At 47.4% G+C, this 26,242-nt stretch overlaps 2 protein-coding genes across 3 annotated transcripts in view; one reads left to right on the top strand and one right to left on the bottom strand.

Annotated features, from left to right (window-relative positions):
- Positions 1 to 365: 365 nt before the first annotated feature.
- Positions 366 to 11,470, top strand: TENT5C (terminal nucleotidyltransferase 5C). Of its 2 annotated transcripts, none has more exons than XM_072398480.1 (2): positions 366 to 502; positions 8,090 to 11,470. In XM_072398480.1, the coding sequence occupies exon 2, from the start codon at positions 8,117 to 8,119 to the stop codon at positions 9,293 to 9,295; it is 1,179 nt and encodes a 392-aa protein (XP_072254581.1). In that variant the 5' UTR covers positions 366 to 502; positions 8,090 to 8,116; the 3' UTR covers positions 9,296 to 11,470. The 2 variants fall into 2 exon arrangements, with proteins under 2 accessions (XP_072254581.1, XP_072254582.1); XM_072398481.1 differs by lacking the exon at positions 366 to 502 and adding an exon at positions 5,171 to 5,665.
- A 12,139-nt stretch (positions 11,471 to 23,609) lies between these two features.
- GDAP2 (ganglioside induced differentiation associated protein 2) overlaps positions 23,610 to 26,242 on the bottom strand; it is a 19,691-nt gene continuing 17,058 nt past the window's right edge. Inside the window, exon 12 of the mRNA XM_072398479.1 lies at positions 23,610 to 23,933. Coding sequence (XP_072254580.1) covers positions 23,760 to 23,933 — 174 coding nt within the window. The 3' untranslated portion in view covers positions 23,610 to 23,759. The remainder of the gene's footprint in view (positions 23,934 to 26,242) is intronic.

Below are 26,242 nucleotides of genomic sequence, written 5' to 3'. Positions count from 1 at the left end.
TGGTGACAGGTCCTGCTATCACATAATTGTTACACTATGTCAATCAGCGCGCCGCTGTCATTGGTGAAGCGAACACTCTCAGCCCCGCCCATAATACCATTATAGCCCCGCCCCTTTATAAGGCTCTCCCGCCTACTGTGTACGGGTCTCCGGGCAACCATTGACGGCAGCGGAGGGATCATATTTACTAATCACGTATTAAGTAGTCCGCTGCGTTCCGGGGCTCTGATGGGGCGAGGGTGCCCAGAATGGGAAGATTTCCTCACGGTTGGTGACCTCGGGTGAGGATTGAAGTGGGGGGTCAGTCTGGGGGGGCTGGAGGATAGTGAGAGGAGGAGGCGGAGGGATCTCCTGTCAGGACCCATCACTCGATGAGTCCTGACAGGACCGTATAAGAGCGGAGGGATCCCGGGCTGAGCGGTAGATGCAGTGACAGCGGAGTAACGGAGAAGAGTCGGTCACCAATTTATTCTGTCTGGAGACACCAAGTGCACCCTGAACGGTGAGTGATTCCCCTTCGCATGCAGCCTAGGACCCCTTCCCTGCTCGGGGCCCCCTCATAGCCGCCCAGTTGAACATTCAGTGCGAGGCTCTGCTGATATAAATCGTCCATGGATCGTCAGGTCGGGTCTGGGGGGTGTCCCCGTTGTGTCCCCCACTCTACCCGGCCGCTCGGCTGCTGTCAGAGCCCGAATTCCATCCGAATTCCTCACATCTGTCGTCACTGCTGGCCGGGCAGCCTGGAGGGCCGGGGACTACAACTCCCAGCATGCTCTGTCATAGGCTGAATCTGTGAGGGTGAAGGGAACTACAACTCCCAGCATGCCTGACTGTGACTTCTTATGTGCACTACAACTCCTAGCATGCTCAGCTGTCCTAAAACTTTGTCTTGGTGTAGAAAGGACTACAAGTCCCAGCATGCTCAGATTCCAGGCTAAAGCTGTGTGTGTGGAGCACTACAAGACCCAGCATGTCTGGCTGCTTTTTGTACCCATATAGCAGATGTTGCTGGCTGTGTCAGGGGCCCCAGCTGTTGGGGGACTACAAGTCTCAGCAATGTCCATGTATCATAAGGTGTACTGGATAGAAGTGGCACTACAACTCTCAGCATGCTGGGATTGATGGTGCACTGGCTGGTAACAGCCTGATTTGTAGTTTCAGCTGGGCAGGGAAGGGTTTCTGGTTGGATCTGATAATTCTTATCTGAAGTCACATTGGGCCTCTGCCCTGCTTATCAGCTCTGCTCCTGTGCTATCCTGATCTCCTGGCATGCTGCTCCCCCTGGGGCTCCTGTGCAGGAATGTTGCTGTCCCAGCTATAGGCTGTGGAATTGCCCTGAGACTACAAATCCCAGCATGCTCTGTAGGAGCTCAGCTGTCTTTCCATTGCTGTTCCATATTTCAGTTTTGTGAATATCTGTGACCTGATTGGTTCCTGTGAGCCATGTGATCTCTGCCTGGATCTGCTGATTTTGTGTTATTTCAGTGACAGGCGAGGAATTTGTCCATCTGGGAATGTGCCGGATGATCACATCTGCTCTGCGCTCGGCTCCATTTCTGTGTTTTAGGAAAGTCTGCGAGGCGGTGACCCCAAACCCTGGGGGGGATGGGCTGTGGGGGTGACGGCTTCCCCAAAATATCTTCTGTAGCCATGGAGGGGCCACAAAGGGCTCTGCTATAGGGCCATGGCACAGCTGGTCCCTATCTAGGGGGCAAAATACAATGCTGGGGGGGCATCTGGGTCTGATTACCCCTCAATGTCTTCTCTGGATTCATGGGGGTGGGGGGCACTTCGGGGTCTCCTAGTTTGGGGTATTTGGGTCATTCCTGCTAGTGTGAGGGGCAGTTGTGTGACCTGGGGGGGGGTATCTGGCATGACTCTGGTGTGGGGGGGGGACTGTGTCCTGTCTGTGGTTGATGGGGGGAGGGGGGATCTGGTGTACCTTTGATCTGCCCCATATGTGGGCCCTCTGGTTCTGGTGATTGGCCCCATATGGAACCATTGAATTGTCTTGATGGTGCTGTTACCTCCCCCAACCCCCCCTTCCCGAAACAGCCGCGCCAGGTGCTGGTACCCCGCCGGTTTCATTTCTGATCTGACCGGATCCCTCAGAGTTCTGAGACAAACAGGAAGTGCAGTGATCACAGATGGAGGCAGTGCCGGGGCCACAGATGTGATGAGGAATGCCTGGGCTGGGGGGGCCCCAGGGTACTTGGGTTTAGGGGGCCCATCAGGAGTTGTCTGTATTGCCATCATCCATACCGGGCTCTGCCAGCTTCTAGATGAAGTGGTGATGGGGCTGCAGATACAGGAGTAGAATGGGTGCAATGCTTTTGGGGGACTGCCCCTGGCATGGGGGTCATGTGACCTCTGCCATGGCATGGAGTCTGAGAATAAATAGAAGATATTCAGCCCTTGGTGGCTCCACCTTCTGCCCCTTCTGCTGATTTTTGGTCCGGGCCCCCTTGCACCCCGTATTCTCCTCTCTGGGTCCGGCTGTAACATTTCCCCAATATTTCCTTATTAGCAGAGCCGCTCCTCTGAGCTCTATATATAGAGAGCAGCTCACTGGTAATGATGATCCCTGCGGCTAAAATAGCAGCTCAGTGACCTGCGGAGATCACCCCTGGGGGGATGGGAGGGGGGTAACCAATCTTTATTGCTCCAGTTCTGTCTGTCAACCCATCCCCCTCCCTCCCCAAGATTTCCTGCTTATTGGTTGCCCCAAAAAATGTCATAAAGGGGAGGAAATGGTTCATGTGGTCTGGGGAGGCCTCTGTGAGCAAAGCTTGGGGGTTGTTGTAGTCCTGGCTCTGCTGGTTGTTGTAGTCCTGCTGTTTCCATAATAGAATGCCGGTCTCGTGCTGTCACTTAGGAATTATTGCCGGAGGTTTGGACACCTGTGGTGAAAAACGCAGAAAAACTGGTCCTGAATGTTATTTGGAAGCGAAGATTCTGAGACGGAATGCCCCTTAAAGGGGAAGGTTCTGTTGTCTCCCCTCTGATCCTCCTGCAGATATGATTTTTTTGGGGCCCTGGTTGGTGGCCCCAGCAGTCACATGGGCCTCTGTTCTAGCTGTCTCCTTTAGGAACAGATCGGTATGCAGACCTGGGTTTGGCAATAGGTAGGTGGGGGGGTTTTTTGTGGTCACTTTAGCAGGTGGGGGTAGAAGGTTGGCATCAGTCCTGGAGTTACATCTCATTGGCACCCTCTGACTTTTCACCTTTTGCACACTGGGATCTGTACCCCCTATGCCACCCTCCTCGGTGCCCATACACCTGCCTGGTGATTGGATGTTACCTGTGATATGAGGGCACTGTGCTCTATCCTCGGGAGGTGGCACACAAGACATGGAACTTGTTTTATGTGCTCTACAATGTTTGTATTGCAGAATTTACTAATTACTAGAGGTGCCGAATGAGGGCGTTCATGGGGGTGCTGGGTGTTCCCACCACAAAGCAGGACAAATGGGCAGATTGCACCCGATAGGGCTGATTCTGGGGTGTCTTCTAGAACATTTTATCCAGGTGGGCACAGAATACCATGGGGCATAATCTGTTCCTGCCCAATGTGGCTTCCATACTGGTAATGCCAGTTCTCACATTGATCAGTGCCTTGGCAGCCATTCAGTATTCCTGATGCCATGTTTGTTGTAAACTTATATCGCTTCCAATGGCCGTGGCAAAGAGCTCCTATATGAGGCAAACGTTTGCCCCCCTAATTCCGTATTCCGGTCTAGCTTCTGTGTCTGTAATATGCTATAGCGAAGTCTCCATATGCTTCGTGTGTCCTGGGTTTTGGGTCTCCTGAGATCTGAAGGTGATTAAATCCGGGGTAACCTACTTACTGTGTGTGTGGGGGGGGGGGCGGTGGTCAGGTGAGTATCTGAGGAGGGGGAGGCCATTGATCACTCTGTATGCAGAATTGTGACCCCTAAACCTTTACCTTAATTTTAGGGTTATACTTATAAAGCTGCTTTTGCCTCCACCTGTAATGAGACATATAAATGGCGCCCCCTATGGTATCCTCTGTGCTATTGGTTATACTTTACCATAGCTGCATGCCTTGCTGCAATCCTTAGCCCATTATTATTGTACAGATGGAGGTAATGCAGAGATCTATGGGGGGAAGGTTTTGGCAGATCCCAGATGTCGGTTTTGGTTTCCCACTTCCTGTGCAATGAAATATTTCCAAAAGGGGAAATCTCTGGGATCCAAAATCTGACCTAATCCTTTAGAATGAAGATTTCTGTCTGGAAATAAACTTCCATAGGAAACAAATTAGTCACTGAATATCCTTTAGTAACCAGTCAGCTTTCAGATATCGCTGTGGCTTTAGCGGAATGGATTCTGATTGGCTGCTGTAGGCTAATGCACCGGCCTTCAAGCCATACAGCTCGTCCCCTAGAATGAATTTTAATTTGTTTTCTGTAGTTGAAATGGAAACCTGAGATCAGAATGTATCTGAATATAAGACCCATGCACATTCCCGATTATCGTTATTTCTGATCTGTAATGCAGACCGGTCACTACCGCTCTCTCCATGTGCAGGGTGACCGGTCTTGTATCTGCCCCTCCTGTAGTCCATCGACCTTCTGGTCTCTGCTTGGCATAGATCTTTCAGGAAGCAATGGCGCCCCCTATGTGCAGCATTAAAAGGCCTTCCCTTCCCCCTCCATCACATAATGAGCTGAATCTCCATCAGCAAAAACTTTGGCTGCGATTCGGCAGAGCTGGGCCCGGCCGCTATCCATTTCCATGGTGTCGGCTGGTAAAGCGATCCATCATTCCTCTATCGCAGCCATTCAGTATTCCTCTAGAGATGGCCGCATCATGCAGAATGGGGGACAAGCCTCGGGTGAGGGGTTATTCTGCAGATTATCACACATGGAGCTGACATTCTGCAGAATATGAAGTGCTGTATATAATATTCAGGCTTCAGTATACATTACACCCAGCTGGGCCCCTGTATAACGTCTTCTATGTATATAAACTGTGTGTGGCCTGGATCAGACCTGATGTATATCATGCAGACCCTCCAGGCTGCCGGACGTCCATCTGTAGGGTGGGAGGAAGCTTTCCTGCAGCGGCTATAGAAGCTGTGTGATTGGTCATCCCCATATATATATATATATATATATAAATATCACAATGCAAACTCTGATATCATCCAAATTATGGAACCAAGCTGATATTCCTATTGGGAAGGCCAAACTGAGAATTGGGCTTTCTGACCCCTCCTAGGATTGGCCTAAGAATGTTCAGGTCTGCTAGTGAAGCAAGCATGGTAAATGTCCCAAAACTGCAACCAGCTTTTCAGGATGGGCAGCTGCCAAATTCTGACCGGTTCTCTTTAAATGAAGCTGTTGGTGGTCCCTTGCATTAAGGAGCAGCTCTCCATGTTGTGCAGCCGGTGCCTCATCCTATTTATAGTAAAGTGTTCTAGGAGCACATAGACGGCCGGGGTGACTCTGATTTCCTTGGTCTCCAGGGAGCTGAATAGCAATCGCATTGCATGCCTTACTGATCCTGGGGACGGTTCATTGGAATGAAGCTGATTCCTGATTAATATGGCGCTGCAGAGGATTGGAGAACTTCTGGGCTTTGCCTGAAATCCCAGCTGGACCATATGAGAGAATCTCTGCAATATAACGGATGACAAAAGGTGCTTGAACCAAAATGCCCCTCAGGTTCTCTAGTATAAACCTGCACCCCTCCCATTGCCTATGTGTTTCTATAGCTTGTCCTGAGCCACCTTAGATGTTTGAATGTTTAAACCCCCAAGCTGGAGAAGTGTCCATGGCTGGGACACTATGCAGCAGAGAAGAGACCAAGGAAATTCTTCCTCTGCCTGCAGCAGTCCATAACACTTTCATTCAGGCAAAGTAACTTACTAGAGCTCATTCCATCACTTTAATGGGTTTATCTGGCCAATGATATTGCTGCTGTATATATTCAGATTTGTGGCGTTTCTGACAGATTTACACTTCTCGGCTTTGGAATGATAACGTTGATTCTTCCATAGAAATGGCCGCAGCTATGGGAAGTCTCCGTATACTGCCATGTGTGGAAAAATTTGATTTAGGAGGAGTTGTCCTTTATTTTATTTTTTTTGACTCTTGGACTACATCTCACTTCCTGCTGTGGCACGGTGCCAGTAAGTTCTATAAAAAGGTGAGAGGCCGCTGATGGGTACAGTGTGTACCCGGAGCATTGCTGGCATTTCTCAGAGGCCTCTGTACCCAACACAAACCAGCCGGGTGGCTTCTGGAAAGTGCTGGGCGGTGCGCCCAGCTTGGAGGGCCGGGGAGATTGCGGGGGATGGCATTGGTGTAAAATCTGACTGCAGCCCTGGGATCCATCTGGAGATCTGGTGCCCCATTATTGTTGGATTGCTGGGTAAATGATTCCCCCTTCTCCTGGGAGGTTCTATACAACAATTCGACACCTCAAAGTACAGCAACTATGGCACCATTGCCAAATGCTCAGTAGGCCTTGGGTGAATATTTGGTTTGAATGAATGTTTTGCAGTCTCTCCTGAATACATGGTTGGACTTTCCTGAATAGTTGTCACCAGAATCGAGGTTCCCTTTGCAATTTATTCCTAATCACTTTGTCCCAACCAGCCTTCATCAATACAAAGGGGGGGAATAACTAATCGGAGGGAAACTAGTTCCAAGAAGGGAAGGTTTGATCCCCTTTGGGTTTAGGAACTATTCAAGGAACCCAAGACAAAGCTTCCCTACTTGGAACTAGTTTTCCTCTGATTACACGTTGCAGGATCCCAGCATACAGGTCCTCTTTATGAAGCTTGCTATCCAATAGCTGGCTGTCAGACCTTGGCCCTGTGGACTTTGTATGCTGTGTGGGTGTTGCTCTCCAGATGCTCAGACTTCTGACAGATAACGGTGGAATCTGAATGTTGATGTCGGCTTCATTTATGTAAAGTTCTGACATGGGGGGCCGTTATGGCTCTGGGGGAACACACGTTATGAGATCAGAAGATCACTTCTATGAAGGGGATCAGGTAATGGCAATGAGGGGGTAATGGCGTCTTCGCTGTATAAGTAGGACTTGACGTGGGTGGTGCTGGTATAACTGACCTGCAATAGTAAAGTGAATCCTCACTGGGTGAATGTGGTCACTGGAGCAGAATTGGAATCACCAGAAGGTTCTCCAACCACCGCCTTGGGATGAGATCTGCCCAATGGGTTCCACCTGTCATGGCCGAGGTGAATCCAATCTTCAGCAATCAGATATCTAGTGACCCCTGGACAGGAAGCTGGGAAAACGTGACAAATACCAAGGATAGAACCATATAGCCATCAATGTTGCCTCCAAAAAGTTTTAATGTGCAGAATATTTGGGGTATTGGCTCATACAGATGAGAAAGATAACAAACCGTGGCATTTTAATGCACCTTATATAGGCTTAATATGAAATGTCTCCTCTATATGGGGTCTGTATGTTTGTCTTGGTGGTGGAGGGTTTGCTAAATAACGGTCACATGGATCAGAACGCACCGCATGTCGGCTCCAATCCTAGCAATGCTCGGCCTACCTTAGAAATCCCAGGTTTTAGTTTTTTTTTTTTTGTTTTTTTGCCAAGCTTTATTTAGATTGTATTCATAAATACAAAATACATATTTATCACACAAAGATGCAAAAACGGTGTTCATTCAACCCACTGATTAACCAACATGTTCCAGGTGTTTTGCTGCTCAGCTTCTGCAAAATGAAGTCCAAAAAGTCTGGAGAATTTGCACAAATCTAGGACTTTATAACTCCCATTAACCACATTGTACAAAAAATCATTGCTGGTTCATACTTCTTGCTGTATTGAATTTGTTGTAATTCTGCTTGGAACACAAGTAAGGGATTTCTATGACATAACCTACAGCATCAGTGGGATGATTATTTATGTTATGTGTGCTTTGATTGAAATGTTCTGTAGTTTGTTAATAAAATGTTCTGTCTGAGTTTGTAACTTTTTTGTGTTTTCCTGATTTGCTTTACAACTTGCATTGCCAGAGGTAGATTTTTATATTTGTGACCTCAGATATTCTAACTTTATTTCTTCTTGCTTCCAGTGCTTCTATAGAAGATCTGTCCTCACCATGGCAGACCAGAAAAACGTCACCGCCAGCTCCTCTAAAGCCCGAAGCGTCCTCACCTGGGAGCAAGTCGATCGCTTGAACAGCTTCCTGACCGAAGTGGTTCCAATCCATGGCCGGGGCAACTTTCCAACCCTGAAAATCACCCTGAAGGACATCGTGCAGATGGTCCGCAGCAGACTGGAAGATGCCGGCATCAAAGTCAGAGATGTGAGGCTGAATGGCTCGGCTGCCAGCCATGTCTTGGTCAAAGATAACGGCCTGGGCTACAAAGATTTGGACCTGATATTCGGAGTCAATGTGTCGTCCGAAGCGGAGTTCCAGCTGGTGAAAGATGTGGTGATTGGTTTACTTCTGAACTTCCTTCCCGAGGGGGTAAATAAGGAAAAAATCAGCCCGGTGACTCTGAAAGAGGCTTACGTCCAAAAACTGGTGAAAGTCTTCACAGATGCCGACCGCTGGAGCTTAATATCTCTGTCCAACAAAGACGGGAGGAACATTGAGCTCAAGTTTGTCAATTCCATCCGCCGCCAGTTTGAGTTCAGCGTCGACTCATTTCAGATCATTCTGGATTCGCTGCTTTTCTATCACGATTGTTCTGAGAATCCAATGTCCGAGCACTTCCATCCCACCGTCATTGGGGAGAGCATGTACGGAGACTTTGAGGCCGCTCTAAACCATCTGCGCAATAAACTCATCGCCACCAAGAACCCCGAGGAGATCCGAGGCGGCGGCCTGATGAAATACAGCAATCTGCTGGTCCGTGACTTTAAACCGGCAGACAAGGAGCAGATAAAGTCTCTAGAACGTTACATGTGCTCTCGTTTCTTCATAGACTTCTCAGATATCTTTGAACAGCAGCGCAAGTTGGAGTCTTATCTCCAGAACCACTTTATTGGTGAGGAGAAGAGCAAATATGATTACCTGATGATCCTGCGCAGGGTGGTGAATGAGAGCACGGTGTGTTTAATGGGACACGAGCGCAGGCAGACTCTCAATCTCATCTCTCTCCTGGCACTCCGAGTGCTGGCGGAACAAAACATCATACCGAATGCCACCAACGTCACTTGCTACTACCAACCTGCCCCCTACGTCAGCGACGCCAACTTCAGCAACTATTACATTGCCAACACTGCCGTGTCCTACAGTCAGTCCTATCCAACATGGCTTCCTTGTAGCTAGAGGCTGCCATTCTCTAGATTTGGACCCTTTGACTTTAACACTGTGGACACTAGATGACCTCTACCGGCCGGTGGCTCGGACTACTCCTGTGACAATTAGTCCTTTGTTTGTTTTTTGTTTTTTGGTTGTGCCTGAAGTCTCCCGACTTTATGGAATCGTCTATCTCCTGTCCACCATTGAAGTCTTCTAGGCCACCGGTGGAGAGGTCAAACTTGTGGCTGAGCTGGTTAAGGCCTTAACTTTTTTACTCTATCAGTGTTGACTTATTTAGATGAGCCAAACTCCAGCGGGGTGAAAACTCCACTCAATGGCTTGATCTGAAAGATTTGGGCTCTTGCTACTTGGTCTTTAAAAGACCTTGAAGATGGGAATAAGTAAAAGAGGGGGGAAAAAAGAAAATTGAGAAAAAAAAATTAAAATTTGATAAATGTTTTTGTTGAAAAAATTTAAAACGAAGGGCAAAAAAAGGTATTAGAAAAAAGTGTTATTGTGTGTTTTGGGTGCGGGTTCTTCATGCAGGCATTTTCTATGCAATATATATTTTTGTTCTATTTATGTTTGTAGGATTTGTGCCTTGCTCGGATATTTGCCGCCCTCCCCGTATAGGACAATAAGGGGGAAGGTGCAAAGACTATTTTTGGATTTGGTGAAACTGCCAAAGAAATGGCTTTGACTTTAAGGGGTTTTTTTATTTTTTTTTTTTTTCCCCTGTTGTGGTGTCACAAATTTTGAGAATGGAAATAAATAGAAAAGATGTCGAGGGTTTGACGTGTGTAGTTTCAGGAAATGTCAGGTTGCACCTTGTGGGCTGCAGGAAATTCTGAATAAGCTCGAAAACCTCATTTCTGTTTGTGCTTTAGGTGGTGGGAATCTGAGATTAGAAAAATGTGTCACTGCGGTATCTTCAGATAATACGAAGGCCGGAACTTATTCTTAGTTCGTTGTATTTCATTGATGTCAATAAATGACAAAACATTCCGGGCAATAAGCAGACAGTTTGATCACTTCCAATCCCCCATAACCTCTCCCCTCCCCCTCAATTCCAGTCCTCCAGGGCCACATATAGGCTGATTTTGGTCATTTCTGGCTCCCTAAAGCATTCCACCATTACTGCTGTCTATTAAGAAATACTAAAATGTGCCGCTGTAGCCCCCAAGGACTGGAGGTGAGGACCCCAATCTATATTTTCCCCTTAGTAAATGGAGGGCTCAGTGGCCTCTCTTGGTCCTAAATCTTTCATTTTTGTAGTCCTGCTCCCGTATAGCAGTTCCAAGGTGCCCACATTTGCTGCAGTTTTACCCTGCCGGGTGAAGCAGCATGGAGTTTGTTGCTTGAAGTCATCAAGGTTTCAGCAGACAAAACTTTATTCAGATCAAAGTCCCTGAATGATAAGTTGGTGTCTGGGAGAAACTTGGAGCCTCCACAGATTTGTTTGCAGTATAATGGGCTGTCGGCTACATCCTCGCTGTGATATCTGACCCAAAACAAGCCAGTGAAGCAGAACTCCTGGGCCTGCGGCTTCTTCTGGGCCAGTAAAGGATTAGGATGACGGCTTTGTAATGTATGCTGCAATGGCCTCCATATTTGAGGGGCTCCTAGCAATCAGGACACCAAATTCAGTGGCTGAATTGTAAATGTGCCTTATGTGCTCCAGCAGCCCTGGTTCAGGGGGTCCTAACCAAGGAGTGTTCATAGTGCTGGAATGTGATACAGAAGTAAATGACTCGTATTTATAAAGGTTGTGTATGGATAAGCTACAAAACTATACCTGATAGTAAATGTGGGGCTATAACTGTATTGTGTCCTAACACCAACACTTGGTTCAGGATCTGCTGTGACAGCTGGAGACCAATCCTGCATCAGATTCTCATCACCCTCTCTGCAGGGGTGGGCCACAGAAACCACACCCACAATGGACTCTGCAGGGGTGGGCCACAGAGACCACACCCACAATGGACTCTGCAGGGGTGGGCCACAGAGACCACACCCACAATGGACTCTGCAGGGGTGGGCCATCTGTCTCTATCACAGACCCTGCGGACATCGGCCTCCTGCTCCACCTTCTTTGCACAATGAAATGTTTGTACTGTTGCCAAATCTTTTCCTAGAAGCCGCTCAGGAATATTCTGTAACTTACAGTGCTGCACATTGAAAAATAAAACCTTGACAAAACAATTATCTTGTGTCTGACTCTTTATATCCTGAAAAGGGGTAAATTCACCAGCCAGCCATATAGAGGTTATGTGAGGTCCTATGGAAGCTGTGCTAGTTCCAGGGCTGTGACATGGGGACCCTTCAGTGAGTTTCTGAGGCTTTTCCTGTAAGTGCTTTATTCTCTTCATACTGGGTGTTTAATGTTCAGGGCAATGAAGCCCCCAGATCTTCCCAGGTGTAAATGCTGTCCCAATGTTTTAGGAAATTGACAATGACCCCCCCCCCCCCCCCTCCTAAACTCTTAATGCCACGTCAGCACTGTCAGGGGTTTGGTTGGAACTAAAAAATATCGATGGCCAGGCAACTTGAGCTTTAACAGAAAGGGGTCAGAAAATGGTGGCATGAGTCTTCCCATGAAGAGGTTATGGGCACAACTGGCAACTTGTTGCAATGCCAGCTACATGCCCATGTTGCCCCTATGCTGGCAGCTAAATCCTCAGCATGCCGAGATTTAATAAGGAAATGAAATAATGACCAATCTGCACCCCCACCCCATCTTCTGAATGGTCGTTGGATAATCTGGTGTAGCCGGGGCCGATCTCATCCTTGCAGGTCTGTAATGTAGATGGGGACACAATCTGGGTGTCATTCTGCTTGCACAGTTTGGATTTCCCTTCACTCCATGTGGCCCATTAGCAGTGGGGACATCCATTCATTTTCATATTAAATGGTCAGAGGGTTAGGAATTGGGTTCTTCAACCCAGAGCGGTCTGGTCCAGTGTAAATGGTATTCACTCTAAACCCGATAGTTTCTGTTTTTATACTTCATACAATCCAATGCCCCTACCATAGTCATGTCATTATTACAGTACAAGGGAAATTTTGAGGAAACCCACACAAACACGAAGCAAACTCCATGCAGATGGTGTCCTGGCTGAGATTCGAACCTGGGACCTAGCACTCCGGCCTTTCCATTGCTAACCACTGAGCCACCATGCTGCTCTAAATTGGGGTCTTTAGGAGCCTGGTGGTCCATGCTTTCTGGAGTCTCAGCTACCCATGGGAGGGCATAAAACCTGCCAACCAAATCCAGAACCTGTGTAAAATCTCTCATACCCTTATATTGGCCGTGTAGGTGATCTCACCTGTTGGAGGTCTCGGCTTCCCTAAATACCCAACATGGGAGCAGAGCTCTGCTGGAAGCTGCACTAGCTTGGTGCTGAATTTGCACTGCTTGGCTGATCTTGGAGCGAGAGTTGTTTTTCTCAGATAGCGGCCTCTGCAGCAGGTGAAGGGTTAATCTGTATCTCTAGACTGCTGGAAAAACAAACATCTGCTGCCCTGCGCTCTGTTTGCCCAGATATGAAAGTTTCCAAATTCAGTAGAGCTGCATTGCTGTCTCTTACACCTCCGGGCCTGCTGCACCTTGCTTGGGGTATAAAGCTGTGTCCCCAGCGCATTCATTGCAGGGTGAAAGATTCACCCTATCCTGGTCACCATAATCCCTGGAAATGAGATCAGCGGAGGGGAAATCTTCCATTATTATTTGATGCCGATTACCCTCAGATCTGTGCCGGCTCAGTGATTGCTGCTCAAAGTAACAACCAGATCCCCAAAGCCCAAACTTTATTTTCTGCAGGGACCCTTTTTGAATTTCTGTTGTCTTAGAGGAAATTAAAATACCCCCAAACATAAGGAAGTATCTGCCTAGGCATCAGGTGTCCCCATGGGAAGATTTCACCTCCAGTCCTGTATGGTGACAACTGCAACTTTCCATCACTTCCTGTCATTGTATTAGTATTTATAGATCACTGACATATTATGGAGTGCTGTACAAAGTCCATAGTCATGTCCCTACCATAGTCATATATCATTATTACAGTCCAAGCAAAACTATCTGCATGTTTTTGGAATATGGGAGGAAACCCACACAAACATGGGGAGAACCTGCAAACTCCATGCAGATAGTGTCCTGGCCTAGATATTAACCTGGGCCCCAGCGCTGCAAAGGCCGGAGTGCTAACCACTGAGCAGCCATGCTGCCGTTATGACATGCATTGCAATAGTGCTGGCAGTTCCCCGCAACGTGTCGGGATCCATTGAGCATAAATGGCGGTACAATGAGCCAACATACAAAACATCAATGCAATGCACTGGAAGGTTCCATCCCAGAATAGTGACAACTGGACATGTTCTGCACTCAGTATGGTGCTGATGTGGGCTGTGGTGTAGTCTGGTCCTTCCCCCATTGCTGGGTCATCTGACCATATAATGGTTTTGTACAATTCCAAGCTCTGAGCTATGGCCGGCAATGTGGAAACTTTTACAGAGTTGGCAAATAGCCCCAATCTCTGGCTCAGGGCTGCCATGGATGAGGGGGTGGATGGTGGGGGGTTCAATCCACCCCACCCCCTATGTAAGACGTGCCCACCATCCATGTGAGGTCTGTGCCCAATTTGAGGGCTTCCCACCCTGGATCATGGAGGGTACATTTCCATGTTCCTGTGTCTCAGGGGTCACCACTGGTTGGGTTTCCAGTTCTACATTTGGAATCCAATAGATGACCCCACTCACCTGATTCACCAATACCTGGAACCTCTGGTTCCCCATATAAAGTTCAATGTGAACTGGAATAACCCTGCTGGGCAGAGCTGGGCAGAGCTGGGCGTGCGTTGCCGGATGGCTCTGGGTTGGTGCTGTGACGCCATCGATGTGTGATTGTTGTGACTTCTCCACCCATGTGTAAATAAGGAATCTTCTTCCATTCACAATGCCACAGCTGGGTTTGCACGCTGGTAATAATGCGGCTGCATGTGGCAATGCGTCTCGTTGCAATACTCATGTGCTGGGAACGTTCCCTGGGCTGGCAATACACCGGCGCATGCAATGCACATTACAATACCATTCATGCATCTCACAATCAGCAGCCAATTATCAGCAGTGTTGTCAGCCTGCCATGTGCGCGCCTCCATTTGGATCCATTAAAGGAGCTCCCATGGCAAGCTGACAACCCTTCAGCTAATTACAAAGCAGCGGCTTAGCGTTGTCAGCCTGAAATGCTTTTATTGGCAGAATTTCCAGCTAAGAAACGTTATAACAGATTAACAAAAAATGATTTCCCGGAAAAAAAAAAAGTCTGTTTGCCCTGAGACGCGATGCCAAAAACCCGAAACAATCGAGGTTTCCATATAAAACAATCATTAGAACCTCGGCATGGCGGGGGGCCACCTGTACAATCATATTGGATGGCGGAGTGTGAATTGTACGGCCTGAGCCCTGGCACCCGTGTATCTGCCCTCCCTGACCCGGTCACCAGCTCCAGGCCGGGCAGGTCAGGCCGTATTGTGCTTGTTTGGCCACACGCACAGCGGCTGCCAGCACCGGATTGTGTTACCTAACAGATCTGTACAAACCTGCCTGCAGGAGGACTACAACCCCCAATATGCTCCTGGATGGCATGCTGAGAATTGTAGTTCATCTGCCCTGTTTGGGCATTTAGTTCACAAGATTGTCATGTGTTGTCAGAGCCCGGGGGCAGAAGATCAATCACCTGGGCTCATTCACTTATTTTTACACATTGGGGCAATTTGTGGCCCCTGACGGCCATAACTCACTTTGAGAATTCTACCAATGTAATATTATATAAAATATGAAAATGAAATCACGCTTTCAAGTTGTTGCAAAATAAATTATTACAAAGAATAAAAATAAGTCATCATGAAACATTTGTTACTTTGTATCTCTGTGTATATAACCCCGGGTCATGTGACCTGTCCTCTGCCAGCTGCAGCTTCTACAGCCTCTCTGTATATACCCCACCCCCAGGTGTACCCCCAGATGGGGGTATTACAGCCACCCAATGCAATATTACCCCCCTGGGTGGCATTAGGTTTGCTCTGTGGGGGGGGGGGGGCACCATTATGCAAAGCCTGAACAAGAACCTTTATGGCAGGATCACCGGGTATTATTGTCAGGGAATGGTGGCCCTTTAATTCTTCTATAGGATGTCAGTGAGCATAGAACCTATGGGGCCACACAATGGAAAAGATTTGCTGCAGATGTAATTTCTGATATAGAGGAAAATGATTCTCGCTTTGATTTGGAAGAACAAAAGTTGTCACTAATATTTCCAAATGACATTATTGTCCTGTCTTGGCTGAGAACAACACTGCCCCCACAGGTACCCCAGATCATAACACTGCCCCCACGGGGTACCCCAGATCATAACATTGCCCTCACAGGCACCCCAGATCAAAACACTGCCCCCACAGGCACCCCAGACCATAACACTGCCCCAAGAGGCACCCCAGATCGCTACACTGCCCCCATAAAGCACCCCAGTTCATAACACTGCCCCTCAGGCACCCCAGATCATTACACTGCCCCCATAAGGCCGCCATTTTTTTATCATCTTTCGGGAGGTTTCCATTTATTCAGCACATTTTTCCTGCTGCTAGATGGGAAAAGTAAAGAGGATTCCAAACATCCGGCAATAAACCTCCAGACATCGGTGATGAAAATTCCGGGCTGCAGATAATCAAACGTTCCCAGTATGGAATTTATCCAACAGTCCCAATTACCCCCGATACATCCCATTACCCCCCATATATCCAATTACCCCCATGTATCCCATTACCCCCCATATATCCAATTACCCCCCTACATACCATAACCCCCCATACATCGTATAATCCCCAATACATCTTATTACCCCTCCCCATACATCTCATTACCCCTCACATCATACCCATTACCCCCATTCATCCCATAACCCCTAATACATCCTATTACCCCCCATATGTCCTATTACCCCCCAGAAAGCCAGCTGTCTTCATTTTTTGGGTATGGAACCTTGCTAGATCCAGAACTGCCCCCACAAGTACCCCAGATCATATCACTGCCCCCACAAGTACCCCAGGTTGTAACACGGCCCCCACAGGCTTGGGCAGAATGTTTCAGACACGCAGTGTATTTCCTATACAGAATAAACAAACAACCTTTGATGTGAACTGAATATAAAAAAAAACAAGAGGGGTAATTAAAATTTGTTCCTATTGGCCCTCCCCCTTAATACCCCTAATGAATGCCATTCAGCTATAATTGCCCCCTCCCTCATCTTTGCTATTATCTTTCTGCAGATCTTTGTGTTTTATTACCATCGCATTAAATAAGAGGAAACATTGATCAATAATTTGTTACCAACAATAGAAAGATAATAATTATAGAATATTCCCGATCCTTCTATTTGTCTCCCGGATGGCGGGATCAGCACAATGAGGGCCCAATGTGTCCCCGGGGAAAACAGAATATTTGTATTTCTAACCATAAGCATTGCTCAGCTCCATGGAGGGCGGCCAGGGGCTGGGGCCCGGGGCCCGACCAATCCCAAACTTTTACACATTCTCTATTTGGGGCATCAGAGGAGGTTTTGTCAGAAGGTTTAAAGAGCACCTGTCACCAATAGTAATAGATTCACAAAGGGGCCTAACAAAAGGCAAAGGACGAGGCGCTGGGAATTCCAGTGGTCACTCTGCAGCTGCTCCTTTCCCCATTACTGACTTCCCATCCTTGTTCTGTGTGCTGGTGGCAGAGCTGGTGGGGTAATGATGGGGGAGGAAGCTCCGATCACGGAATGGATAACGCAGAAGCAGGGAGATTCTTGCATTGCGGCTCCTCAGGTGCAGCTTCCCCTCCAGCAAGGAGAACAGAGATCAGCACAGAGGTGACAACACCAAATCTCACTGCAAATCTGGGGACAGAGGCTGCAGTGCCTGGGGACCCACACTGCAAATATTCAGCTATGAGGATAGGAGTGCCTAGGCACTGGAAGTGTTGGGGGCAGATTGGGGGGGTAAATTCTAGTGGGGGGGTTTAGGCCCAGGAAGGGTTAGGTATTCCGGTCAGATTAAAGTGGTATGAAACCCTTGGTGGGTTGGTTGGGTAACTCTGGGGACTTCTATGCACAACCTGACTGCCCCCCCCAAAGGAGGTTTTAGACAAAATAAGGCCCTGGGTACATATGAAGTTGGGGCCCCAGTCCATCTCCCTGCCTTTCTGCCAATTGGGGCCCTAAGTTATTGCGCACCATGCTCTGCCCTAAAACCAGCACTCCCCCTCCAGGAAGCATCATTGGCTGGCCATAAAGAAGAACCCCGAGATTGGTCAATTGGCAGCTGTCTGCTCATCCCATAGATCCCAAAATATAATGTTCGGGCCCCGGGGCCCTCATACGAGTCTCAGCTTTTCCTCAGTGGGTGTAAATGTCAGATTTAGAATATATTCTCCAGTAAGGAATTCTGTAGCGGTGACCCCGGAGCCGTCACCTCATCTAAACCGTGGGATTTATGCCGCACCTGAGACGCTTTTAATGAAATAATCCTCCAGAATAATAACGCACAGGAGGTGACACTCCGCGGGGACACTGAGGAGGGGCCAAGGAACAGAAATATAATTCAGCCGCCCGGGGTCACCGCTGGCCCGCAGCTCACAAATATCAAATGTTAAAAAATAAAAAGTTTACAATTCTAAATATTTGGGAAAAGACGCCTGAAATATGATTGGTCCTTCCCTAAAACTCCGCCCACTGCCAGTGTACTTACCTGTCCTGCTTGGTAGGTGGTCACATGTCCAAATTCAGTCTGTGACTTCCTGTTCTAGTGACAACTGCTCCACTAATATTCCGGGGCCACAGGAAGTGAAGATTCATATTCTCATCAAGGCCTTTTAGTCCTTTAATGGCTGCATTGGCTTATTTTTAGGTACTTTTTTGTCTTTGTTTTTGCAGCTGGTGATCCTGCCAATAACTCATTTCCTGTTCTAGGGTGACAACACTCTCTGCTCTGTATGTGTGCAGAAGCAGCGTTGTCACCGGCTCTCCTGACCTTCCTATACATATGTGGCCATTACGGCTCAGGACTGCAGTATGTGTTCATTCATTTAGAATTTGGCCCCCAATTCAATTGGTGCTGATGGGCCGGCACTGCATCGCCCCACAATGCACCTCCCCACAGGGGGGGGGGGGTTTGGTGATGCCAAATACGGCCCATCAGTGTGCATGGGCTAAATCGGCAAAATATAAATTTGTGGCCCAAGATGGGCCCCGTGCAGAACTGACTTAGGGGCCCTGTGGGAGTCTTTATAGGCTGAGGAGGATCCGGGGCCCTCGTGCACTTTGTATCTCCCTGTGGCGGGGCCCCGTACATCTTCCTTGACCCAGAAAACTTGCAACCAAACCCATAAGGATGTTTATATCGCCCAACGTGTGTTCTCTGCTCTTGTGTTTGCTGTGGCCCCGGGCTTCGGAAAATGTTGGAGATGACAAGGTGCGCCCGGGCCGTGTTGCTGGGTGTGTCACACGCTAATCACATACATGGAATAAACATGACTTGTTTACTGATACAGACGTCAGCGGGTGTCACCTAAGGCAATTCCAGGGATTCCGGCTGTCACAGCGGCTGCAGAATTTGCTGAAATGTCACTAAAAGCGATTCAAAGAAAAATAAAAATAAACTTCATGTCCTGATCATTGTAAATCAGCGGAATACATTCCAGGTACAGAAATCATAACATATAAAGCAGCCACAGCTGGGGTAGCAAAGTCTGTTCCCTGCCAGCCCCTGTATAAGCAGCAGCCTCTCTGCAGAGTCCTGACAGCCCCCTGCTGAGTCAGCATTCTCCAATTGTTTGGGAGCTCCATGACAGGAAGTGAATGAAAATCTTTCCTAAATGGTTGTCACCTAATTTCAGTCCCAGGCGGGTCTCGGTGGGGACGGTCAGCAGGATATCTAAAAAGGGTGAATCTAGTTCAAGGTTGGAGAGAATACACTTTCATGTGTGAAGCTGGGTGATCCAAGAAATCCAAATCCATTCCAAGTTTGCTGGATCACCCAGCTTCACTCAATCTTCCTGAACAATCTCCTATGGACAGATGAGACCAAGTGGAGATGTTTGGCCATAATGCACAGCGCCACATCTGGTGAAAATCAAACACAGCACATCGGCACAAACCCTGCATACCAACTGTGAAGCACGGTGGTGATTTGGATTTTGCAGCCAGGGCACTTGGCAGTCATTGAATGGATCATGGACCCCTCTGTATAATAAAGTATTCTAGCGTCAAATGTGAATAAAGCTTGGCCAAAATCTGGTGATGACACAGGACAACGAGCCCACGTCTACAACAGAATGGCTGCAAATAAAGTCCAGACCTCAATCCCATTATAATGCTGTGCGGGACTTTAAGACAGCTGCAAACCTCAATAAACTGAAGCAATGCCGTATAGAAGAGAGGAACCATATTCCCCCACAATAATGTGTACATTCACCCAGGAAATGATGACTTCAAGGGGCTATTGGACCAAGGGGTGTACTTAGTTTTTCACACACGGCTCTTCTATTTCGATGCCATAGATTGTTTTATAACATTGCCATCATCTATTCCGGTGATCCTTGTGAATAAGCCCCGCGGTGGGGCAGGTGGCCTCTCCGACACAGTGCCCTGGCATGCGGAGAGCCCCATTGTCATACAGCTGCTTTGGTGTCATCAGAGTAAATTTGCATTGGAATTGTGAAACTTTAGATCTGGCTGCACAACTCCGAGCAAACATCCAGAGTTCCGTGTGCTCGCTGCTGCTCATTTCCTCCCTACTTGGAACAGAGAATACCAGAAATGTCATCTGTGTCCCGGGGGTTTTATGTGTGTAGCGGAGTGACACCGCAAGCTTCCTGTGCCAGGATTGTGTGCTGGGGGGGTCACCACCCAGAGGAGGCGCACCCAATGCCCAATGATACAATGGTTGTGACCAGAACTGGTTGTAGCTGAGCCCCTCCCCGGCACAAGAAATGGAGGACTTGTATGGAGCCGGTGTCTGCTGGGGACACCGAGGAGCCCGGGCTAAGTATGTGCTGATTGGTCGGAGATGCTCCTCATGCCATGCCCCAATTTGGTTTATGTCATTAGAGTCATTATTATGCCAGGAATAGGAGATCCGGTGCTCGTGTTTTCCTTGTATTGGCAAGAAGAGGATTAAAGTTGGGGGGCCCTCAGCAGCTTTGGCCCCCCATACCCTTAGCTGGCACAGAAGAAGCCCCTATGACCTCCACCTGGACCCGAACCATTCCAAAGGACACCAAGCCGGGAGGTGCACAGCTCCAACCAGTTGCATTTCTTCTCTGAATTGAAGGTTGTAGCCGGGCCCTCTGCACATTCCTTGGGTGGCCCTCTGGATGACCCAGCTCTGGTTCTGGTTGTGTATTATGGATCCGTATTGCATTTTCTATATAATTATCCCTACAATGGTTCTGTTTTGCATATGGCAGATCATGGGCTTAGTGTTACGTTGTGTGTTTTGGCTCTCACCGTGTACAAGGAAAATATTTAATAAATTAATAAGAACGTACGAGGTCAGGGCGACATTCCATGCGGGCCGCTGCGCCTGCAACCAGAAACGTTCCACATGCACAAAATCCTGACAATCAACGGTGCAAAACACTTCAATAATTCCCATTTACAATTCCCAATATATCAATCGGAGATATAATTCCCAATATATCAATCCGAGATATAATTCCCAATGTATCCTGCACACAGAATTTTACACCAACAGACCCGGCCACGTTGTCCCCACTAAAGCCAAATGTAAGATTTTGGAGCCAATGGGCTCTTCTTCTGCATTCTTGGTGTTGGGGCTATACAAGACCTGGAAGGTCAGCTTCACCAATTACTGATCTTCCAGTTGGAGGAGAGGACCCTGCCCCGAAGAGCTTACAATCTAGTAGGTGGGGGAATTTCACACACAATAGGATGGGCGATATGTAGTGGTGGGAAGTAATGAGTGTTTAGCAGACAGAAGAAGCTGGGTAGGCAAAGTTTGAAAAAATGGGTTTTGAGCGCTCTTTTAATTGAGCAGAAAGTAGGAGCAAGCCGAATAGGACGAGGAGACCATTCCAGAGAGTCGGGGCAGCTCCGGAGAAGTCTTGTATCCGTGTGTGTGATGAGGTTATGAGTGAGGAAGTCAGTAGTAGGTCATTGGAGGAGCGGAGAGAGCGGCAGTGGGAGTATTTTTTTTACCAGGTCAGAAATGTAAGTGGGACAATAACTGGAGGGATTTGAAGCACAGGAGATGAATTTGATTCTAAGGTGAAATGGAAGCCAATGGAGAGAAAACAAAGAGATGCAGCAGAAGAGGAACGGAGGGAAGGATGGATGAGTCTGGCTATAAATCACTATATAAATCCTGTTTAATATTAATAATAATAAAATAATAATATTACTTACTTCCGCTGATGCTGCTTCTGTAGCGTGGCCCCTGACTGCTGCCCCTGAAGCGCAAGACGTCGCTGTTTGTCCACATCTCCTTCCATGCGTGCAAAGGCATGAGAACCAATGAGAGACAGGTCATGTTCCAAACCCTCGTCTTCATCCGTGTCATCTGAAAAACACATTTAAAATGTAATTTTACCCAGATTTTTCAGGATGTAATGTGGGAGAGTAAAGCTACAGACACACGTCGGATCATTCCCGTCCGATTATCAACCTCAGGGCTGATATTGGACGAGAATCTGACGCGTGTACAGCGTTACCCAGCATCATTCAGAAATTCCTCCTGCGGACCCACAAACGATCATAATAAATGTTTTGGTAATTTAGCTTGGACATCACCTCTCCCTTTGTTCTATATTAAAGCGGAACTATTGCCACCTGACCACCGCCCCATGCCTCCCTTCCCCATATTATACAGCGACTGTATGGTCTTTCAGAAAATCTTTACCTCTTAAGTACTGTAAAAGTCACCTCAGCTGGATTTTTTTGTGATAACTATTTGCTGAAGGTCCTGTTTTACCTGCGATGCCATCTATTGCCAGCTATATCACAGTTCACGTTAATGCTAAGTTGTGATCAGAGACCTAGTTTTAGGCAATCTACAAAATTAAAATGTGTATTGATGACTCTGATTATCTATACCATTTGTAGAGAACTTGCCTTCATATACACCGGGCTTTTCGCTTATTCGGATCTGCCGCTCTGGCACAATCGGCTCACCATCAGCATTGCCGATATCGGGCGGTAGAAGGGGATACCCGTGATAGTATCTGGCAGGGTATGGAGAGGATGTACAGAAGCTGTGTAACTGCATCCAATGTGTGGTAGGCAGCAAGAAGAAACATTAAAGGAGTAAGGCTCCGTACACACGTCAGATGATTCTTGTCTGATAATAGCCTCAGGGCAGATACCAGATGAGATTTTGACGTGTGTAGTCGGCCTTACTCCTTTAATGTTTCTTCTTGCTGCCTACCACACATTGCTCCTCCATTATCAATCATGGATCGGTCCATGAACAAGGAACGACTGCAGTACAAGCGAAGGGGAGAGAGCACAGTGGGGTGCTGCTGGTTCTCCCCCCTCCCCTCTTCATAGAGCATTTGTTCATGCATCTTTCAGTTTTTTATGGTTGGAAACGATTGTGAAAGATCCTTTCTAATGACAGAAGTCTAACTATGTGTGTACGCAGCTTAAGTAGAGAGGGGCTGAGCAGCAGGGCTCTGGGTGGATTGAAGTGGTGCCAATCAGCTCCCCGTAGACTACACCGGGGGTCTTTTCAGGATAGGAGGGGGGCATGCACTAGAATTTTGTGATTTCAGTCACATGCAGCATTAAACCCTACCATACATGTTCTGGGGGAGGATTGGGTGCACACCCGTGTTCTTCCCGCTCATCTTTCACATTTCATAGTCAGTAGGGGGATCTAAGTCAGGTAGATGACAGGTTCTCTTTACACAGGGAGAGATATTATCCATCATAGCATGAAAGTAGCCCAGGGTGCCTTGATTCCACCAATAACTTTTTATTGTTCCAGAGCAGGGTCGTCCTTCTTTTAGCTCTCACGTCATGGCCGGGGTGACGCGCACATTTGCTATTATTAGTGCTAAAGACTACAGAGGGTGATAAGATTAGGCGGAGGGGTCCAATGCAGCTCTCAACCAACTATTGGAGGCTCCAATGAGAAGGAAGACAGAAAGGGAAATATAAAAAGAAGTGCTGGAGAGGTGATGGAGGCCGAGGAATAAAAAGGGTGAAACAGAAAGAGCTTTGAAGCATAAAAACAATAAACTTGGTAAAACAATTCAGATAGTAGGCGAGGGATCAGTAGGAGATTATTAATATTATTATACAGTATTTATATAGCGCCATCATATTACGCAGCGCTGTACATAGTCCATAGTTGTGTCAAAACCTTACATACATTGCGATGATGAAGAAGAAGAATGATTGGCATTTGAGTGGAATTAAAAAAACGTCTTTTTACAATGGCTACACAACAATCACATCTTTGTCTCTTACCCGGGCGTCATAATCCAGGACAAATGGTGGAATCTCAATCTGATCCGGCGCAATGGCGGTAAACAGCTGGTGCAGGCTTTCCACTTGGTGGACTCGATCCTTCAAGCCGGATATTGTGAATGTGGTGAAGAACCAGGAGGAGACCTAAAATGGGTTAAGGAAGAGTCAGGTGGCTGATAAAAGATCATAAAGGTGAGATACGAGCAGACAATGCAGGCTATGGCTCCCAGGGGCCCATGTGAGCTATAAGATGGCGCTTGTTATCCAGAAGCACCAATTAGATTCAGAATTACGGAGCAGGGACATTTTTTTGATACATGATCTGTTTATTGGACTCTCTTAATGGTATTATTATTACACTGTATTTCTATAGCACCGACATATTATGCAGCGCTGTACAAACTCCAGAGTCGTGTCCCTAGCTGTCCCTCAAAGGAGCTCACAATCTAATGTCCCTATCTCAGTTATATGTCTTTAACTCAGTCTAATGCTGGGGAGAAGCTAATAAACCAAACTGCATGTTTTTGGAATGTGGGAGGAAACCGGAGTACCCGGAGGAAACCCACGCAGACACAGGGAGAACCTGCAAACTCCATGCAGATAGAGTCCTGGCCAAGGTTCCAACCTGGGTTCCAGCGCTGCAAAGGCCGGAGTGCTAACCACCAAGCCACCCTGCTGCACCATGCAGGACAGCCAGGGAATTGGCACTTTTAGAAGGCAGTCTTCATTTTTTCTTTATGGAATTCTGGAAGCAAATAAAAACTTGCAGTTTGCACAATGACACCGATGCTCTATCATCTGCCCTGGGAATAATTGCTCCCCGATGTTCCTCTTGGATGTGATAGAGATTTAGCAGGCATAAAGCAGTGCGAACAGCAGATGTTTCGGTCCCCATTCCTGATTTTGTATGCTGGACAGACAGGAAGTGCATCCCATAGCCAGACTGCTCACTTATATATCATACAGGAACGGCCGGGGTGGGGCATAGAGAAGCTGTTCAATGTGTATATTACCCTTCCTAGGTACCTCCATGTCATCTTATTCCTGCAGGGAGTTAAAAGCTCTGGGATCCTCTCTCCAGCTATTCGCAGTGGCACGCAGCCTTCATCTGATTTCAAGATGTTAATCTGCATGCAGTAGGAGTGATGACATTTTAACATACTGAAATTTTATTAAGAGAACCTGTCAGGAGTCTATAAAAAAAAAAAAAACCTGGTTGGGAAAAAATTGCAGGAGGGTGGCAGGCTCTGTATTGTGACCCAACTTTTCCAAAAAGAGCTGGCTGGTTACTGAAAAGTGCCAGGTGGTGCGCCCAGCTAAAAAGGCCTGGGGAAAACACTGAAAAGTCATTATACTCTAAACTTCCCTCTGTTCTAGCTTTGCCTTACATTGGACATCTCAGAGGGTAACAATGCCCATGCTGCATGCTGAGGCTTGCAGCAATGTAGCAGTTGGAGGAAGGAATTGCAACGGAAGACGTCAAACTCAAAGTGTTAAATGCCAAAGACCCAGAGGAAGTTTGAAGAGAGACACAGAGGAAAATAATGTCTCTCCTCTTCCAGGTTTCATTAATTCACAGAAAAGAAAAGTGCACAACTTTTATGTCCTGGGATCAGTATGATCAACTACCATTGTGATCTCACAGAAATGATTTACAATGAATCCAGCTGGCTCCAGCGGTCACTACCTCTTGTACAGAGAGATATATAAATGGTTTATTGGTGCAGGCTCAGCGGTTATCAAAGTAACTGACATTTATGAATACCGCAGTCCAAGATTTCAGATATCAATGACTTCCGGTCATGGAAGGGCCTAAGTCCTACTACGGAGGGTGAGACCTTTCTTCACAAATTTTTGTCAAGTGATTTTGGCATCAAAGTCTCAAAAAGAAAGAAAGGTCGATGTGGGGGATTTACCTCCCAAGCCACCAGTTGACCTGTATAACATTTTTGGGAGGAGTGGCGCTCCAACACCAGTGCATTGGGACATAAGTGCCAGGCTACAGCACCATTCAGGATCCGTCACCGATTCTGCGTCTCACGGCGCTCACAGATCCAGCGATCACAGATGTTTTCCTTTAACACCACATTTCCAAGGCAGGGAGCTGCCAGCAGCAGGGCTGGATAATCGCGGTTTGGGAGAGTGCCGCTACGTCAGATTAATCTATTTATTTAGAGGTGGAGAGATGCCAGATCTGGAAAATGTTCCATTTTTAATTTCTTGGCCAGGAAAGGTTGCAAATTAACTTTTCATCGTTTGAATAACATTATGGGGTCAGAGGGAGGTTTGCAAGAAATATCCAAAAGCTTGGACAAAAAAAACAAAAACTAGGACACGGCCCATATCTAGGTCGTACAGTCTGCCACTATGGTGCCTGTAACCTTTCCCCTGCGGGGTTCCAGTCCTGTTGTAGCCAATTATAATCAGGGCTGCACTACAATCAGGACAGAACA

Source organism: Pyxicephalus adspersus, chromosome 1, assembly GCF_032062135.1.
Source record: "Pyxicephalus adspersus chromosome 1, UCB_Pads_2.0, whole genome shotgun sequence".
In the NCBI taxonomy this organism is placed as follows: Eukaryota; Metazoa; Chordata; class Amphibia; order Anura; family Pyxicephalidae; genus Pyxicephalus; species Pyxicephalus adspersus.
The sequence above is the reverse complement of the archived record's forward strand: the minus strand, read 5'-3'. Positions and strand labels throughout refer to the sequence as shown.